Source organism: Bos indicus x Bos taurus, chromosome 10 (assembly GCF_003369695.1).
Source record: "Bos indicus x Bos taurus breed Angus x Brahman F1 hybrid chromosome 10, Bos_hybrid_MaternalHap_v2.0, whole genome shotgun sequence".
Lineage (NCBI taxonomy): Eukaryota > Metazoa > Chordata > Mammalia > Artiodactyla > Bovidae > Bos > Bos indicus x Bos taurus.
In genome coordinates this window covers 50620952-50642240 of record NC_040085.1, presented here as the reverse complement: position 1 = coordinate 50642240, position 21289 = coordinate 50620952, and the positions used below count along the sequence as shown (strand labels likewise).

Here is a 21289-nt window from a genome sequence, read left to right as displayed (position 1 = left end):
AGTACTACATTTAAGTAACTGTGTAATAAAAATGTATGCAATATAGAAATTTTAAAACTACATGAATGAGTCCAGTCTATGAAAATAAGACTTTAAAGTCAATTGGAATTAATACATTCTGAGCCTTCATTTAAAACATCTGGTATAAAACTTAAATTTTAAAAGTTCATTTATTATAATGTGCCCTCCAAAGATTGAAGAGAAAGTATATCTTTTCTAAAAAGTTCATATGAATAATTATAAAAGGCTTTTAAATACATCTCACTAGAAGAAAATGTACAAGGAAGGAAGTAAAAAATAACTCAAATACTACCTTGAGATAGAATGTTAATACTTAGTAAAATATTCCCTAGCATTTTTCACTTTCATGCATTGGAGAAGGAAATGGCAGCCCACTCCAGTGTTCTTGCCTGGAGAACCCCAGGGATGGGGAAGCCTGGTGGGCTGCCGTCTATGGGGTCGCACAGAGTCGGACACGACTGAAGCGACTTAGCAGGAGCAGCAGCAGCATTTTTCTAATAGTGAGATGTTCGACGTAGTCTTGACTTAGTTTCTAAAATAGCAACAGAATATTTCAGGCCTGAGGCCACCATTCTATGTTTATAATGCTGTAAATTTTACCATATATTTGAGCTGTTTTACAGTGTTCAGATTGCTTTCCATAAACCACCTCATGGAGGGCCTCTGGATGAGCCCTGTGAGGGAGTTCTCCACATGAATGGGGAAGCGAGGCTCTGAGAAGCAGAGCAGGGACACACTGCCTGGACACATGGCAGTGAAATCTTGACATGTAAACCTAGATTCTTCCCTTATGCAGTATAGCCAGTGTGTGACTCCACAATGCATAACAGATCCCGGCTTGCAAATTTGAAAATATGAATTCCATGGAGGAAAATATATAATTATAAGCGTCATCAAGATTATTACCAGAAAAGAAACTCAGTGTAATTTTCAAATGATTTATTAATTACAGTAACAAGGAAGACTCTGAATACAAACAGTTTCTTTTGCTAATATAATTACTGCATTGTTACCTAAGACTGGATGTACAAAAGGATAAACACTTAGATAAGAGGTAATCAGTTTTGAGTTTCTAGCTGTGGTACCCTATGAGTGTTCTATTTAATTGTGTGGCAATTTACTATTTCAAATTCTCTTTGCAACAGAAATTCCTGAAACATATTGAACATAAGTCAATATCATTATTTTTAAACAGACTAATGGATCTGTATCATAGATACACTTGCACATGGATATTAGGGAATGTTATTTAAGTGTCTATCTCTAAAATTCTCATTTTTAGAAATTAAAAGTTTTTATATTTAATGGTGTTGTTTCCAGAATTCATATTAATAGAAGGAAATTTTAAGGAGTCATTTGATAGGAATTTTTAAATTTTAGCAACTATAAAATGTGATACCAACAAAATCTTAAAAATCTCTTTTAGTGATGCCAGAGTTATGCTACTTCTAATTTCCTATAGCTAGTGACATAATAAAACATTTATCAAGGGTTCAATATTGATTTCCTTGGACCTGAAAAAATGCTTAATATGACAACAATTTAAACTTATTTTTATTCTTCTTTGAAAAAAGAATAATAGAACATAGCTATAAAAACAAAGAAGTTTATTTTTAATAAGCATATTTAATGGTTACAACTACTAAAATTGCCCTTTTGAGAAGATATATCTTTATTTGATATTACTATCATTAAAAATATTTTAGGGAGTACTCCTTGTAATGGCTTTCAGAACCAGTACACAGCATGCAAGAAACTGTTCTATTGCTTAGCTTACTACCTTCCTTTTATTTTGAAATTTGTTCTAAGTGGCTTTTGACAATTCTCAGAGGTTGAGGAAAGTACATACATATATATAATTTTTTCAAAGGATGATAGTTTTCCATCATTATTCATTTAACAATATGTTACTGAAATAAAACTCAAAAGTAATTCCAAGTAATATCATCTTTTAGGGCAAAAACAACAACAACAACAACAACACATATTTTTATCTATTTTTAAAAAGTCACAGTCACCTGATGTCTAGTTCTGGTATATTCACTTAGGTCAGTAATTAATTGTAAGGTCCTTAAGGGCAGAGACCACACTATTTCAATTTTATAGTTCTATTCTTTAATCTCCCCCTATACCTTGCTCTTTGCATCCTCCCTTGCACAGAATCTGATGCTGGTGCCCCAAAAAATGTTTGTTGAAGTGACTAGAATTTCCCTATTAGATAGATATATAAAGATATGTATCATATATTTAACATATTAATTCCATTTTTCTATGGATTAGTCAATATTTGTACTCGTGTGCACACTAATAATCTTCTTTGTGATTTTCTATAAATTCAGGAATTATACAATATAAATCACAGCAAATAAATCAGATCACTGAAGGCCTTAATAGATCAGCACTTTACGTCTGTTCCTGTTTATATTGCTTCACATATTTTAGTTTGAGAATTCCTGCTTCTTTCTGGGAATAGAAAGTCAAGCTTCTTTCTGGGAATAGAACTACCAGAGTTTATACTTAATAAGGATCAATCGTGATGTGTTATCAGTAGTTTCCCCTTCCCTAGCTCACATCTATATGGCCAACAAAATCAACCTTTAGCTAAAGACATTAGCCTCTATGTCATTAGAAGTCTAAATTAACTTGACTGCACAAGATTGGTCTCTGTTATACTGTGTATCACTTATTTGGGCTAATTGATGACTAAATGGAATTGGCTACTTTGTTGACAACATTTCATGCTTAAAGATGAGATTTACTATAGGATGATTGATTTAAATTAAAGCATCTACTAAAACATAAATGCCCTCACCTAACAAATCAAACAAATTTGGTAAAGTTTTACAGTAAGTACATTTAAGCAACATTAAATTTAAAAGCATTGTTTGTTATATTGTTTAAAAGCAAATGGGATTATATAATTCAGGAACTGTAAACTGGAAGAAAAATCTAAAGTGGTATTAAATTTGTGTCTGTGGGCTGCTCTACTTGTTGGAATCACAAAATGACAATGATTTCTTAAAACTAGAGGAATTTGAATATTTTTGATCAGTAATGACTCTGAACAAAGTACTGGCAAATCTACCACAAATTAATAACTAGACTAATAATAACATAGCTTATATATACAATGATAAACAAATGGCATGTTTGGGTTTTCTTAATTTGTCCAAATCCAGTTCCTACCGATGAGGTTACAATTAGCACAGCTTGCAGGAGCACACCTTTTCTATCCATAAATGATGCTTTCGTTTACCTGGAAAGAAAACAGATTATCTTGGGTTATATGGTGAAATGCAGAAAGGGAAGGAGAAAAGAAGGGTAAGAGGAAGGGTGGAAGAGAAAGGAGGATGAAAGGAGGGAGAATATGAAGAAAAATATAAAGCAAGAAAGGGAAGAAGGAAAGAAGAAAGCAATTACTCATAATTTCTACATTTATTTCTCTATATAAATAAAATATTAATATAATAAAGAAATTCTTATAAGCCAAGCCTCAGGTAACTATTTTAATTGCACATCTTATTAATATTTTTTTAATCACTGAGGAAGATCAGCAGTTGTCAACAAGATAAATTGAGTTTGAAATTAATAAATTTCCATAAATTTCAAGCAGTTGAATTGTTCTTGGAGAAGCTCACCATGGCAGTTTTAGGACAAAATGGTATAAATATCAGTTGAAATATGGTTTGAGCTATAGCATTCTTAAAGAGAATGTATTTCTCAGAGTGCAGGCTAAAAAAAAAAAATCACTTGATTAAATTAATTTGACTAGAGCATTGTGCCTCAGTTAACTACTTCTAAACACATTTATATTAATAATGTGACCAATCATAGTAACTCCCATTCTTATTGGCAAAAACTCAAAAAGCTGATTATTTACTTTAGCTAAACCAATATTCAATATTGTATTATATATGTATTACATATATATGCCCAGAATTTTATATCCTTTAAAAATTATTAGATTAATGCTTTTTCCCTTTTGGTAAATTATTTAAAATATTGATGTTGTTACACACAACTGGAAGATAGAGCTTACATGTTTTTACCACTGAAATTGTTCTTACTTCTTCTACAACATTTTTTTTAGCACTAGTCATGAGAAGTGTGTTCTTGAAGGCTATGACTGATGGGCTGCTCACACATTCTACATTTTTTCTGCTTCATGCATCATCATCAGCCATCTCCAACACTCCACTCCTGAATCTGTCCTACTTTCTGTTACCTGATTTTTGCTGGTGATTCATGAGCCAGAATAGTATAAAAAAAAAAAAAAAAAGCTTCGCTTTTCACAATGTAGTATCCTCTATGAAACAGTAAGAAACCTAGTTTTATTCATCAGATTCATGCAAATATAATATTGATTAACAATGATGTATGTAGATATACACACATAACGTGCTATATAAAAACCACTAAAATGTTCTGTTAATGGCAGAATGCATACTGATTATAAACTACTTCAGAATGACATAAAAATGCTTATCTGAAAATGCATTTTTTTTGTACTTCCAAACCCTTCTTTGTCACTATTATTTTCAGCTGAAGCCACATTTAAGTGCACTATCCCTGGTGCACTAGTAAGTAAAATGCTTAGTTTTCCAAGCCAATAAGCTGATAAAAGCTCAAGGTTTCTCATTAACACTTGTATAAAATTTGTGAACCTCACACCATATTTTTTAAGATAAGGGGCCAAGAACATGTTTTTTTTTAATATTCTGGAGATCAGGGATTGGACTATATACAATCACTGTGCATTAAACAGTTAATAAGAAGTTAGCCAACAAAATACTAAACTGAACTATTTTTGTGATAACATCTTTCAGATTCAGAAGTGACCAGGGCTTAAAGAACCAAAGAAAGAAAGCCTAATGGCCCTAAAAACACAAAAAAGGGAGCTGTAAGTTCACATGTTGTCTCAGTGCTTCTATTACTAGACATCAAAGTTATTCCCACAGGTTCCAGGAATGTATATATGCTGGTGAAGAAGCCAGTAGACTTCACAGAGTCTAAGCCAGAAACTTCAATCTGGGATTCACCTGTGAGTCAAAAGTCTTTGCTAATGAATTATTCCAAAGAAAAGACACTGCTGAGGGAGACTTTAACCTATCAGACAAGACCTCCAGGTTCACTGGCAGGGTCAGAGTAACAAGAATGCTGTGGTCTAAAGCTGCTTTGCCCAACCTTAATGGACTGCAGGCACTCACCTGGGTATTCAACTTGAACCAATAAAGAGATCACAATGGCATGATGAATAAGGTAGAGCCCTCTAGAGGAGGTGAATGACCACTCCACCAGGCATCTAAATTGTGACCTATATGCAAGCTCCAGCCCATTTACAAATGGGTCATCCCAGCTGGTGAAGCAGTGATGTCAACGAAAAAATAATCTACATACTGAATTAAAATCCATTTTGTTCAAAGATAATTCACAAAGTCAATCTTACTGTTTTATATAAATTCTAAAAATTTGATTTTATTACTGGCATTTTTAAATGCTCCATCAACAGTTTAAAAATTTCAACTTCATTAAAAAAAAATTAGTTTCTCTGCACTGTAAGTTTCTTATTCCTTGCAGATGCAAACTAGTTGATAGGAGCAATATAAAGCTATGTAAGTTTCAGTAAAATAATGTTTTAGAGGATTTGCCAAGAAAAGACTTTACTTGGAGAGAACAATATATGATGCGATACTCTTGAACTGTGCTTGAGTATAAAAATGATTTTGTTTTCACTTTCTGGATGCTGTTTGAACAACTGGCATATTCATTAAAAATGATGTAATAAATATATTAGTTATTTAGAATTGCATAAATAAAGCCATGTAAGGTCAATATCCATTAAAGGCAAAAGACTGATCACATCCACCTTTGTAACTAGGGGATTTGCATACATATGAAAGTGCTAAAAATAATTTTAAGTGAAATATTCCAGGTGAAAATGGTAAGATTAGCTCATTCAGATTTAAATATGCTTCTTTCCATACAAGAAATAATGAATATAATAATGCAGTTATAAGCTTAGCTACCAAAGCACTTCTACTGTTTCGAGGACATCTTCTCAAACCTTACCACTTAAAGATCCCAAATTTTATTTTTTTCTTCTAACAAAGGTGGTTTAACATGCTTTCCAGAGCAACACCACCTGTACATGGTAAATAGAGGTCACTAGACCACCAAAGTAATGTTTATACTTTTGGAGCTCTACATTTGAATGACTTGATATTTTGAAGTTGATTTTTGGACGTTGAGAAGTGGCCAGTCATATTTTCATGGTTCAAGGGAAGTCCCACCATGCCACCAATTTCACAAATCTCCCTTCATGTTCAGTTTTAAGAATTTTGTTTCTCAAATGCTCATACTTCAAGGAAATGCACTCTATCATCAAAATCTTTCTTACTAAACAAGCATCTCTGTCAGAAGTGTCTTAATTTCTTATCACAGAATTTTATCCACACGAGGAGCAATAAATAATTCATGCCTCTGCCTCTTTGTTGTGTGTCCCTGAACTGCACAGAGCTGCGAGGCTGACAGCTGTGTCAGGACAAGCACCAAGGATCTGACATGACAAGTGACTAACAAGTTTCTTTCAGTTCATAGAGAAGGAAGACAATGGCCCAAAGTGCAGAAAGAAACCTTGAAACAAAATAAAACTGCTTCTTTCTTTTTACCTAAGTGTTTGCTATGAGCTTATTTCCACCCCACAAGCCCTGGTCATTTTATAGGACTGCCCAGCCCCCTTTATTCCTCACACTCGCTTGGCCATTTACGCCCGGCCACGGATCAATATGAGCAATTCTTGGAGAAATACGATGTCTCCATGACAACCAAGCCACAAATTCTCAGTGGAAGGCAGTGAGACCAGTAGTGAACTCTCCAGAGGTTTCTAGGCCTATAAGGCTAGATGTCTTAAAATGCAGGAATGGACAGAAGAAAAAGCCAGAGTAATTCATTCTTTATTACCAGTTTAATGATGTCCAATGTATAGAATGGTACTCACTTTTTAAGTTAAGATTCTTTATCAACACTTCTGTTTTCTAATTGATCTTTCTTTTTTGATATATCCTTTTGTTTATGCCAATCAGATAGACTGTGCTATATTTGAATATCACCACAATTACACTCATACTGAGGGACAATCAAAATTTATTCTACTTTTAAAACAGCATAAAGCTGATCTATTCTTGCAAAAAAAACCCAATGAACACTTCAGTAAAAACTTCACTCATGGATTTAACTGCCTGATAAGGTGATTGATAGAAAACTGTTGATTAACACAGTTTAAAAACCTAGTCAAAATCAGACAATTGTAGTCAGAACTAAAAGTAATTTTAAAATGCTACCACTACTCTCTCCCTTTTCATGTGGGACACATCTATAAGGCAGTGGGTGGGGCTGTTGTGCTGATGAAAAATTTCTGTCATTGCTAAAGACGCCATTTCTCAGTCCATGGATGCTGAGGCAGAAGTGTGGCTGAGAACAGACACACAGCAGCAGTCCGTCTTTTGAGGAATCTTGGTGTAGTGGAGGGGACGGAAATACAAGCCATTGCCACTGGGCCAACTGGGGTTCCAAGATGACTTAGGGGACCTGACATAGATTGCAGGCTGCACCTTTCACTGAAAATTAAATCTCAGTAGCTCTCCTCGGGGAAGGATCAGGGGACTGTTTGCAGCTGCCCCCTGTCAGCGAAGGCTACAAGATTTGGAAATCTCTTAACTAAGCTGACAGACCACAGAGAGGATGAATCAAAAATCTGATACATGGATCAGCACACAAAGATGCGAGAGGGTAGAGGGTACACAGCAGCCAGAGAAAACAGCAAAGAAAAATGTTCAGGGAGGGAAGATAGTTAAATCGCTCATGGTAATAAGGCATCTTCTAGCATTTAATGGTTGTGTAGTGAGCCAGGAATTGTCTTTCAACTCTCTTAAGTTTTTTGTTTCCCCTTTTAATTAATTCGTTGTTAAGACTAGGCAGGCTTCAAAACAAAACAGAAAGAAAAACTCATGCTTAAGTTTTCTTGGACATATCCTTCCAGTACATTTCTGTCTATTCTTTCTATAAAGAAAATACAAACATCAGTAACCTGGACAGAGGGTAAATTTTATTGAATGCTTTCTCTTTTCTCCCTAATTCTCCACTTCCTCTTGATCCCATCATTTGAAATATTTTAAAATGTTGCTATTTCTCAAGTTTCCAACCTCTGCCTCTATTAACCAGTTTAGCCTAAAATTGATGATAATGAACTAATAGTGTCAGCTTCCCTTCTCAGTCATAAAGGCTTTGTACTTCCTCCAACTGAATTCTTGATGAAAGAGGAAAAGATAACAGCTCCACACTGTGACCCCTGGAGGTGACCATTAATTTGACAGTGCAGCTGCTAAAAGAAAACAGCATTACAATGTCCTCTCCCCCCACCCCCTTCCAAGGACCCCAAAGCTGTGTCAAATTTATCATTTATACTTGACTATTTTTAAATGGCTTTCACCTGGACTCTCAGACTCTTCCAAGACACATCTGTCAGGCATGTCCTCGGTGTCTTGGAAGTTTGCCGAGTTTGAGTTGCTGTCATGCTTGACCGAACTGACTGGAGCTATTAAAAAAGAGAGAGAGCAAAGAAAGAGAAAAAGGGCAATGAGAAAGTAGTAATAAACACCATTAAACATTTCCTTTCATTTCCACAGATATTTCCAGGGACACACTACATAAACACAAATAATAAATTGAAATAAAATGTATCCTCTAAGTACGTATTGGCAGACGTGTAATTAGTTGAAAATCTATAGATGAGACTTTATCTTAGAAGAAAAATAAGTTCGTAGCATCAGCTTAAAAGCTACAAAGTAACAAAGTGATCTCTTCGAAACAGAAAGCATATTTTTAATGCATAAATCTAAAAGAGTATAGTCAATTAACAGCAACAGGACCAGCTCTGTCCTGGTGCAGTGGTTCTTTTTGTCACACAAATCACAGTGGATGAACACTTTTCATGCATTTTGGTTTTCTTTCATCAAATTAAAAATGATGGTTCCAAACACAAATAAAAAAATCCCTATAAAAATAAATTTTAAAAGATAGGATAAATACATTGCAAATGATAATAAGGAGAGGTGGTCTTTTGAATGGCAGGTCTTCACACAACTACAATGAGATATTTTCTGAGTAGGAATTATGCACAGAAACAAAAGCAAAAATAGGAATATAAAATTTCCTATAAACACATTACAACTACTAGCTCTGTTAGAGAAGCACAGGCTTAAGTTTCCACATTTTTCTACAAGTAACACATTTCCCTATTATATTTCTTCAAGGAATCACTTAATCAGGAAAAGCAGATGTGGTCTTCATGAAGACACTCTGAATAACAAAACAAAGCAAGCCTTAAATAATATAAATTATGTCATACTCATCTAAAGCCAAGCAGTAGGACTTTTGTCTGTCACAGATTTCTTTGGTGAAAATTACCACTGTCTCCTCAGGTCCTGATAACACACACAACATATTATTTATAAGCCATAAATGCAATAGAGGAAATATATATTTATGTCATAATATGTTTATATATATCTTTAGCATAGGTATTTAACAAGAAATAATCTGTTGGCCCAGGGCAGTGGGCTGGCTGCTGTTTGTAAGCCTCCCTTAGGAGATTAGGGAGCAAACGCAGAGGCTAGAGCTTGTGTTACTTCACACATTCAATAAGTGATGCAGAGGGCTGCCTGAGGGCCAAAGTAGCCTTAGGAGAGCTCACACTTCCCAGACTCCTGTCTTGTTTTCATGGACTGTGCATAGCAGTGGTGCCCATAACCTGAAACCCATAAACACACATTTAAAGGAGACCAGTGACATGTTTCTGTTCTAAATATCCTCTCCAGTTTCACCCACCCTCTCAGAATACCAATAATGCCGCTTTGTTGTGTGGAAGGGCAAGCACAGAATTAGAATTCACTTTTTATTTGGGAATAAAATATGAGAAAAACTATATCTGATTTTGAATAAATATGCACAACTTTTCATTTTGAGTTCTCTGAAAACAAACATGGAAGTAGGTACCACGTCTGTTTTGTTCACCTGTGTATGCCCTAGGCTATGGAAAGTATTCTTAAGGATTTGTGTGATGAGTAAATAGATAAACAAATGAATGAAGCAGAGGTACCATACTGGATGTCCTTCTGATTTAAGAGTATATATGCTGTATCTTCAGCTTGACCTGTTCAGCTTCTTGTTTAGGCCCACTTGAGATGAAAGATGTATATGTACAAAGTGGTGGTGTTGGGCTAGTCCATGACTTGGAAGGAGAGCTAAGTAGTGTGTATGGTGGTGTTGGGTTAGTCCATGACTTGGAAGGAGAGCTAAGTAGTGTGTATGGTGGTGTTGGGTTAGTCCATGACTTGGAAGGAGAGCTAAGTAGTGTGTATGGTGGTGTTGGGTTAGTCCATGACTTGGAAGGAGAGCTAAGTAGTGTGTATGGTGGTGTTGGGTTAGTCCATGACTTGGAAGGAGAGCTAAGTAGTGTGTATGGTGGTGCTGGGTTAGTCCATGACTTGGAAGGAGAGCTAAGTAGTGTGTATGGTGGTGTTGGGTTAGTCCATGACTTGGAAGGAGAGCTAAGTAGCGTGTATGGCCCGTGTAGTTATTTTGCTGTCACTGCTTTTAGTTTTCCTCAGTTTGGATCATACTTCAGTTTACTTCTGAATCCATAGATTTTTTTGAAATGTTTAAGTGGAATAATTAAATGCATCAAAGTTGCAGAATACTATTACATTGGTCAAAATTTTCTGGTTTACTTTCTTGATTTTTTTTATATTTATATATCTTGTTAATTTTCTGAGATACTTCTGTTGGTATTTATAATGGGGAATTAACCATAGAACTGACAGAAAATGAAGCAGCATCTGTGTTTACTTGGGTAAACATATCATACTTGTCATCCCACACATTATTCTTTCATCTAAAACTTGCATCTATTCATTTATCTAATCATTCCTCCAAAACGCTCTTCTAGATACAGGGGCCTCAAAGAGCTGAAGAGAGCATGGTATTAGAACAACAAAGTCCATGCCTACCACCAGATTTAGTGGCAATAAAGTAGTCCCAGGATGAACTGACATTCCAGATCTTTCAATAAAACAGGAAAGTTAGATGTATCAATAGTTTTAGCTGCATGAACTTTATTTAACTCACACTATAAGGTACCTTTGCAGGTATTTTTGTCTCCAGAAAGATTTTGGAGGGTGTTGTTTGTGGCGGGGGGAGTAGAGTAGAGTAGTAGAATAGAGTAATAGAGTAGAAAGGGTTGTTCATTAGATGTTTGGCTTAATTGCATTTTTGCTTCCAAATTGGAGAGATGGTACAAGATTTGCCCTTTAGTTTTTATTGGGTAGCTTATAGAGTATCCGGTTAAATTCACTGTGGAAGAAATTCTTACATTCTATCAATTAGGAACAATAGACATTGAAGAGGTTAATTACTGCCATTCCACCTTTTTTTTTGATAGGCCAGTGTTTGCAATTATTCTTTTGGGTGTTTCTTGTGATGTGTGACGTTTCGTCATTTAACTCTGACATGATGTGTGGCCTAGGCTTCTCTAGTGAATAATTTAAAAAATGATGAAATAAAAAAAATATTGATCTGGTGATTATCAGGCACAGGGTAGAGCTCTGTGCTAGATCATGTGAGGGGATGAAAAAGTGAGGCATTTCTAAGGTGCCCACATACAACTTGTGATATAGTTGAGTTACAATAGAAACTAACTAATAGGAGCATTAGAGAGAATATTCCAAGAGTAACATGGTTTTTAAGGAATGCAGAGGTGATTCTCCTGCAATAGGCTGTGTTAGGAAGTGAAATTTGAATTAAATCTCATTGAGAAGTAATATGAGTAGCCCAAAAGGAGCTTGTTCTCTGCAAAAGGAAAAGATGTGAACTCAAGCCTGGCCAAAGAAATACAGTAGCCTGGTGTCACAGATATATTTAACAGAGTATTGCTGCCTACTTTTGTATGTATTTTTAATGAATTCCCCTTACACGTTGCTTTGAGCTTTCCCTGAATTGCTGTTGTGGCGAATTCCTCTCACCTGTAGAAGTTAGCTATAGACAGGTTTCTCCTTGCCGTAGATAGTCGATAATTTGATCTTTACGATGGTGGGCCCATTTATCACAGTAAGTTGTCCTTTCACTATACATATTGACTTTTGTTTATCAATACTAAAGTCCATTTGTAGCTCATCACTAAAGTTCTTGGATATTTTCAGTAGTTTTTGAAGATGCATTTTAGAGCTTGGCAGAGAGGTACTTTTGACATCAATATAGTGCAAATGGTTGCTAGGCTCATCCTTAACTTAAAATCAACTGTTTATTTCCTCTGTAATGCATTCTGAAATAGTCTACATTTGGGGGGTGAGAGGCAAGAAAGATAAACATTCTTTGACAGTTCTACCACTGAAAGATGTAAGGTGTTCCATTTACTCATCACACATCTCAAAATATTGACAACTACAAGGCTGGTGTTCTAAATATCTTTGTAGTACCTTTGGAAGCTAGATAGAGGAGAAAGTCCATGTACTTGGTAAAGATGCCTTTGACTATGGTGTGCTTAATTATTAGTGTTAAAGAAATTCCTAAAGAAATAAATGGTTCAACTGTAGACAATACAAAATAAGTAGGTTTTAAATTACACTTAAGAACATATAATGGAAAAGCACGGAAAGTTTTATGACAAGGACTCTATAGAAGAATTTACCGAAACAAATATGGCGACAGGGTCAGCAGTGGTTATGCTCTTTTGAAAAATCAAAGTGTTAGTCATTCAGTCATATACAACTCTTTTTGACTCCATAGACTGTAACTCCACTGTCCATGGATTCTCCAGGCAAGAACACTGGAGTGGGTCGCCATTTTCTTCTCCAGGGTATCTTCCCAACCCAGGGATCGAACCCAGAGATCGAACCCAGTTCTCTTGCATTGCAGGCAAATTCTTCACTGTCTTAGCCACTATGGTATGCTCCTTTACCTCTCTCTGTTCTCTATTTTGGTTTCAGTTAATGTGTAAAAATTCCTTCCTGCCTTTTCTCATCATTTGCAGAAATGCAAATATTCATTAAAATTTGAAGATGGCTAGGTCAAGGCAACAAACAACTTCAAGAAACATCCTCCCCATTCATAGTGAGAGAATGACCACTGGGAAGAATCTCCATCATCTCCACAAACAGTAGTTGATTCTTGCATGCTGGGCCAGGACTGTAGTATATACAGAGCCTTTGTTAAAAATCCATATCAATCACAGTGTGAATAAAATTTGTAATGCAAATAATGTTTTCAATATGATGACTTATAAGTGATTGAAAAATAAATCCCATCTGGTATATGTATGGAGTTTGGGGAAGTACTGGAGATAGTGATATGAAAATCATTAACAAAAATATAACAGTTTGAAATGCTGGTCAATGGAGTAGAATAAACCATTATAGTAGCAGATAAAACTCAGACAAAAATCTTATTTGCATCTTATTCAAAGGCATAAAAATAATGCGCAGGTTGCAGAGGTCATGAAAGACTAAAACTCTGCTCAATTAGGAATGAGTAGTGGAAAAGAAGTCAAAGACCTGAGTTACAATCTACCAGCTCAATGTGGTGGCCAAGAATTGATCACTTCCTTTGCTGATAATTTAGATGTCTTCTCAATAATAAGAAATCACTGTGAATAAATTTTAAAAATCTTTCTGTAGGTTAAGAAAGAAAAACTACAATAAGTTCAAGTAGAATTAAACACTCACTAGTGCAACCCTGACTGATCACAAGAAAACTGCAATAGGTTTTAAATTAGAAGGAGGGATAATCAGTGAAAAGACTGTAAGTGATAACACTAAGGTTGGAAACAAAGAAGATATCATTTGAACAGACCACAGATTCAGTTCACAGAGTGATTCTCTCTGGACAGATGTCTTATCAGAAAAACATATGTAGCTAAAGAGCTATGTACATATTACCCCTACTTAAAGAGTATCTACTGAGATAAACAAGTGATAGGACCTCCTGATTATATTTAAATAGCAACAGCTACATCCTGCATCAGACCTTAGGCTTACTTTGTGTTCAATGTAGACTGGAGACTGGGAAAAAAACAAACAAACATATACTAATGCCTAGAAATAAATAAAATATCTAGTGCTGCTTTATAACTAAGAAATAACTGTTTTATGGACAAGTTCAGCAAAATGAGTTAAGATTAGATTTATGTGTTTTATTATCTTTCTGCAAGTATAATCTGACACAGAATATTATTTTCTTGGTGATAATTTCTAGTGTGAATTGCTTTAAGCATGAGATATTTTGGGATACATATAATACATAAACACAGAAGATCAAATTATTTACTATCCAAGGGAAAAAACTGTTGTCTATAGCCAGTCTCTACAGTGAGGTGTATAACTAGGTGTCTAATTTGACGGAAGATAAATGGGGATGAGAAAGTAGTATTAGTTGGTTACTTCATCTTTTAAAATAATGTTTATTGCTCTAAGATATAAAAGTTTTCCTGTTATCCAGTAAGTTTGAGCAATAGGCTGCTTTGGTAAGGCTGATAAATAAGAAAGTACATCTAGCCTAATGCAAGATACAAGACAGATACTTGAACCATTTATGAAATTACTGAGTAAAACTGCTAACAGGAATTTCTAAGAATTAAAAAAGCAATAACTAATTTCACCTGTAGTTGAAGGGAAAACTCTTAAGGTCAGGCATTGGGTAAAATAAAATTCCTCATTTCTTTATTACCCAAATATAAGAAATTGGTGATGGACAGGGAAGCCTGGTGCACTGCAGTCCATGGGGTCACAAAGATCTGGACGTGACTGAGCCACTTAACTGAACCAAAATATATGTTTTAATTGAAGCAAAGATGAATACCAACGACTTCCTTACAGAGATGAACTTCTTAGTTCCCCAGGGTGGGGGTGGGGGGCATGTTGTACTGGCAAAAAGCTTAATTAATAGGACCCAGAAAATATATTTTTCATTCCACTTCTGTTCCTAATAGTATGACCTTGATCTTGTCCTTTCACTTACCTGGACTCTGGTGCTTTCACTAATAAAGTGAGAGAATTGGACTGGACAACTTCCTTGACATCTTCCTGTCCTGAGACCTGAATATTTTGCCAGTTAAGAATCCAAGACCAACTGACCACTGAGTATATCACTGAACAGGATACAAAGAGTATAAGTGACTACTAGAGTAATCTTAGAAATAATGAAGGCTTTTGAGGCCCTTTCTGAGTTAAAATTGCTATTTTCCTATAAGTGATTTCATCTGACTGAGGAACAGAGGAAATCAGGGCAACTTCAGAGAGATGCTTGGATGACTGTAATGCCAGGGTGAGGGGGCCCTATTGAAAGATGACGAAGCCAGAACTGAGCCTGATGGTGGTAGTGGTTTAGTCGCTAAGTCGTGTCCAACTCTTGCAACCCCATGGACTGTACCCTGCCAGGTTCCTCCATCCATGGGATTCTCCAGGCAAGAATACTGAAGTGGGTTGCCATTTCCTTCTTCAAGAACTGAGGCTGCAGTATGGCTATTCCTGAGAACAAACACAGTGACACCTTGGCATAGAAGCATCTATCAGATGTTTGCCAATGGTGTAAAACAAATCTTTAAAACCAAACTTTAAAAAAATAAGTTATATCTCTCAAACAATCTGGCAAATATGAACTTCAGTACAAGATGAATCATCCTAAACTAAATTAATTGGATCCATGAAATAATTGCAAGAAGCAAAACTGCAGTGGAAAAAACCCTGGTCTGGAAGTTAGGTCTGGACTGGGTTAGGCTGAAATGGCATGAGCCTCCTCTGAAGACTTGGCTTCAGGACTCCAAACATGAAGAGGTTCTCAATAGTTGTTTGAATGGATATGGTTATAGAGATGTGGTGCTCCTGTGGAATAGTCTTCTCCTCCTGTCAAATCTCTAAGGGGAGAATCAAGAGAACCCAATTTTTTTAAATTCTTTTTTTATGTAAAACTGAAGCCCATGAAGTGATTTGTCTTAGTCAAGCCTAGCATGAAAACCAACTCTAATCAAATTATTTAAACTCTCAGCTGAAACAGACTGTAGAGACATTTGGATGCAGGATGGGGAAAGTATGAAGAAGGAAATGTGTAGTTTGGGAAATAGAAAAGGAAAGAACCAGGAACAATGCAAACTTCTCTCCTATTTCTGTTGCATTTCCTCACCCTCTAAGGCAGTTCCTAGAGTTGCCTATGAGAAGTTTGTCTGGAGTTCTTTATGTGTCCTTTAGAGTACCTTTTCCTTGGCAAGGAGTGTTCCAGGGAGAAAAGTGGTGAGTGGATGAGTAAGCACTTTTTTCTTTTTTATCATCAAATCAAAAATAATTTCTACAGCTTTGGTCCCTGGTCAATACTGAGTAAATTCAGAGTGGAAATAATCTAGGGAAATATTACATATTATTATTTTTGTATTTATCTAAAATTTGGTAAAGGTAATTTCTTAATGCAGGAAATAAACTGGTCAAATCAGCAAGCTCAATTTCAGCTTTATACAGTAAACCATAGAGATAATTATTTAAGACAAAGGGACTCAGCAACATTTTATTTGAAAGGACCCCTTCATCACTGAAAGGATGTACAGGTGATGGAATAGCTCTAAGAAAGTCTAGAAATTAACTCTTACACTATTCATGCAGTTTAGATTTTGTAAAAGTCATTTGACTTTTCTTATAAGGACAAAACCCTGTGCATTTTTACTGTTCAGAAATTCAAGAAATTGAAAGCAGGAATAAATTTCAAAGAAGAAAACAAATGGATTCCCTCCCATATATTGATAAATTGAAGAACAGTCAGTAAAGGGAGAATTCTAAGAGGAATTTGTAGTACACTTCCCAGCTTGCATTTGAAAATTTAGAAGAAGGTCAGGAAAACAAAAGAGACCCTTCAATCAAAAGAGCCTCATGCTAGCATTTGAGACTAGAGATAAACATGATTTATATATGAACTTAAGGATTCACAGCATAGGGCAATTTAAACCAGAACAAAGTCTACAGTTATCCATAAGGAAAAATACCAAAATATTTTTCTCTAGAATCAGTGGGAGAAGAAACTGTCAAATGGCACTACCACTGGAATTTGTAAGAGCAGCAACCTTTCCATAGGCTGAACCTAAAAAGACACCATCAGCATGGAGAAAACGATTGGCAGGCAGTCTCAAATTCCCAGCTGATAGCTGTCTCTGTCTCAAGGGAAAATGCTTGTCTCAGATGGTTAGTCAAGTGTCAGAGCTCTTTCATCTCCTAGGTAGGAAATGGAAAATAAGGAAATCAAATTATCTAGACTATGCCTTCATTTTCTGATTCTTTGTCAACATTAAGAAGGATGCAAGGAAGAAAAGGTCTGAGTTACCATATTTTGTATCATTAGGCTTGGTACTCTGAATGTGATTTATTTTTATTTGAATGACATCAAAATGGCATGTTAGTGTATGTACTAGAGAACTTATTGAAATTGAATTGAAGTCATGTATGGATGATAATAATGTGCTTTACCACTGTATTATAATATAGTCAGTAGCAACCATTACTCTTCTCCCACATCTACTCACACCAGACATAGAAAATATAAGCGGTCCATTGGCACTGACTGCCTCTTATGTCAGGCATATAAAGTGGAGCCATGCATTTAAAAATATTAATTTTGCTGGGGGATAAATAATGGAAAGTTGCCTTTTCAAATCCTCAGGCTGTGTCACTGCATAACACTCAGTATTTGTACTAGTATCTCCAAAAGATGGTTATAATACAATAGAATACAAATATAACTTTGGTAAGTAGTAGAGTTTGGAGAAGGCAATGGCAACCCACTCCAGTACTCTTGCCTGGAAAATCCCATGGATGGAGGAGCCTGGTAGGGTCGACCCCTCCATGGGGTCGCTAAGAGTCGGGCATGACTGAAGCGACTTAGCAGCAGCAGCAGCAAGTAGTAGAGAGTCTCATTTTGATACCAGACAAGCTATTTCCATTTATAAATAAAGGATAAAGGAAACACACCTAAAGAAGCAAAGTTTTAAATAGCAAACATGCAGTGGGTAAAAGGAAATCAGCAAATATAATCTAATGAGACTTTTGGAAAACTAGGTTCGATATAAAAGAGATGCTAAAATTACAGAACTAAGAAACAGGAAACAAAAGCTTAGAGACAAGCAGATATTTCTAGATAAGAAAGTATAAACGAATGTCCTGATTAGTGTAAAACATTTCTCTTAATAAGTTGTTACAAATTATTTTGAAGAATATGTGGTAAAACCTTCAGAACTACAGGCGAAGCTAAAGGTTCCTGAATTGTAAAATGTTAGGTTGATTAGATTAATTATAGATAACAATGGTAAGGTTGAATCATTGGTAATACATGTACATACACATTTCAGTACAAAATTCTGGAAAACATTCAAAATAAAAACATGACCCAAAATATATGTAACAAGAACATGACTGAGCTATCATATGTTATGACTAAGGACATTGTTGCTGTTATTTGGTCGCTTCAGTTGCTCATGTCCAACTCTTTGGGACCCTATGGACTGTATCCAGCCAGGCTCCTCTGTCCATGGGATTTCCCAGGCAAGAATACTGGAGTGCGTTGCCATTTCCTCCTCCAGGGGATCTTCCCGACCCAGGGATCAAACCTGTGTCTTCTGCATTGCCAGGTGGACTCTTTGCCACTGAGCCACCAGGGAAACCCCTAAGGACATTAGGTCAAACTACAAATGTGAACAAATAGCTAATATAAGCCTGACATTTTAGGAAGGGAATGATCAACATGATAAACTAACCACAAGAAAACCAACTAACAAACCCAGGGGGCTTCTGCACCTGGAACCCTTCGTGTATCTCCAGTGACTACAGCCAGTCTAGGACATAGTGGAATTTAAGAGGCCAACCAAAGGTCCGGGAGCAAGTTGAGGGCAGGAGAATTTATGTACTATCAAAATATCTCAAGAAGAAATTAGGAAGACTGAGACTCCAGGAGGAGAAGGGAGTGACAGAGAATGAGATGGTTCGATGGCATCACCAACTCAAGGAACATGAGTCTGAGCAAACTCCAGGAGATAGTGAAGGATAGGGAAGCCTGGCATGCTGCAGTCCATGGGGGTCAAAAAAAATCAGACATGACTTAGCAACTGAACAACAACAACAAGGACTCCAGAAAGGAAGTAAATCTGAAGAAGAAAGTGACCAATATTTGTAAAATTGCCAAGAAACTCTCTATATCTACCACCACTGTTACTCACCTCCAGTTCCTCCAACTCTTCAAGAAGCTTATACTCCCACCCTACTCTCCATCACACCTGTATTTTTATAGCCTGATAAGAAGTGTCTCTCCCTGCAGTAATTCTTTAAACTGAAACAAGTCAAGTCCCTAAGGCCATGGTCTGGTCATGTAGCTTCTATGTAAAAACTCTGTAATCGCCTCTATTCAGTCAGCAATGGGAAATTCTGGAGCCATGGATTGGCAAGGACTTTTAGGACACAGTCTCAACTCATGTTTAGAGGCTTCTCACTAGATTCTGCCCCCACCTTAGACTTTGATATTATACCCTACAGCTGGACAGGGCTCACTGTCTCCTGGATGTGCCATTTATTTTCTACATTGGTGCTTTGTTTAGGTTCCCACCTTGAGATATCCTCTCTCACACCAAGCTCTAGTTCTCTGCTTGCCCAAAACTCCCCCTTATTAAAAACTCAGCTCAAATTCTGTCTCTCATTTAGTCTTCAACAACCTAAAATTAACATCAGTTTTTCTCCCCTCTTCTGTGTTTCCTAGCATTTTATTGGCCTGTGTTATTCTTCTTATCCCATTCTTTGGTTCTCTCGTCTGACTACCTCACTGGTCTACATTAATAGGGAAGCCAGCTATTTCAGACACATCCTGCTATTTTGAGGCTGATGCCATCAAGGCAACTTTGCTTCTCCAGAACAGAACCTCTGGTGCTGCAATCAGAAGACTGGGCTAGAAGAACCATAGGGCTGACCTAGTGTGTCCACGTCTGTAATTCTTAGCTTATCTCTGGCTGTTGGAAATTTATAATTAGTATGCTTCCCAGGTGGCTCTAGTGGTAAAGAACCCACCTGCCAGTGCAGGAGGCATAACGAGATGTAAGTTCGATCCCTAGGTTGGGAAGATCCCCTGGAAAAGGGAATGGCAACACACTCCAGGCATTCTTGCTTGGAGAATCACATGGACAGAGGAGCCTGGGGGGTTACAATCCATTGAGTCGCAAAGAATCGGACATGACTGAAGCAACTTAGCACACAGGCACACGCTTGCTTCACAAACATGATGATCATCGGACAGCTTACTTATGGACAGCAATGGCTAAGAAGTCTGCTTTCTCAGCAGTGATGAGGTTATGTAGACAATGGTGGGCCATGTTAAGCAAGATCTCTAGGCCATAGCATCATTTATACAACACTCACTTTCATTCCCTTCAAGGAACTTCATAAAATAAGAATCATACATTGCAAAATACTATGCCTGCCCGACAACAGAAAATGCACTGATTTCCACTTTCTTTTCCTTACCCTCATAAATCATAAAGTTAAATTTCCCCTAGGGACTTCCTTCCTCTGAACTCAATGTACAGGCATAAAACAAATTTTGTTCTCACAGGACATCCCATTTTTGTTTCATTAGTTCAAGGAAAGGGTCACTCAATTTTTAAAGCATTTGGTTTGATCTTTACTATGATTCATGCCATCTAACATCCACAGACACACTCTATATACTGAAATGTTTCTTATATATAAAATGTGTCTCCACGGACACCATAATAGTGGTACCTTCACATAAAATACGCAAAAACTGCCTTTCAAGCGCATAAGTTCAGAAAAGGTGATCAGAAATAGAAAATACTTATTATTGGATAGTTAAACAATTATTATTTTGCCCGAGTTCCTATTCCAAGATAGACTTTTTTATTTTCTTTTTACAAACTGCTTTCCTGGAGATGTGGGTAGAAATACTCTTAACCATTTCCCCCAAATATGAGACCTAAAATTATTCTCATTCTATTTTACACATTTTTATTCTGTGTGTAACCATCTCATTGATATTTCATTCTACAGAGAGGGAGGTGATAAAAATTTTTATTAATGTAATAAAGGAAAAAGAAATAAAGATGATTTGTCATAATTTAACTAGATAAAATGAATTCTTATGATCTTAATGTAAGAACAGACTATGATCTCTAAAGAAATACTGAATT

The 21289-nt window shown here is 36.2% G+C and overlaps 1 protein-coding gene across 1 annotated transcript in view; it reads right to left on the bottom strand.

Annotated features, from left to right (window-relative positions):
* Nucleotides 1–945: 945 nt before the first annotated feature.
* Nucleotides 946–21289, bottom strand: part of WDR72 (WD repeat domain 72) — a 225819-nt gene continuing 205475 nt past the window's right edge. The window contains exons 19-20 of the mRNA XM_027553965.1: nucleotides 8510–8614; nucleotides 946–3277 (exon numbers count right to left, since the gene is read on the bottom strand). Coding sequence (XP_027409766.1) covers nucleotides 3222–3277; nucleotides 8510–8614 — 161 coding nt within the window. The 3' untranslated portion in view covers nucleotides 946–3221. The remainder of the gene's footprint in view (nucleotides 3278–8509; nucleotides 8615–21289) is intronic.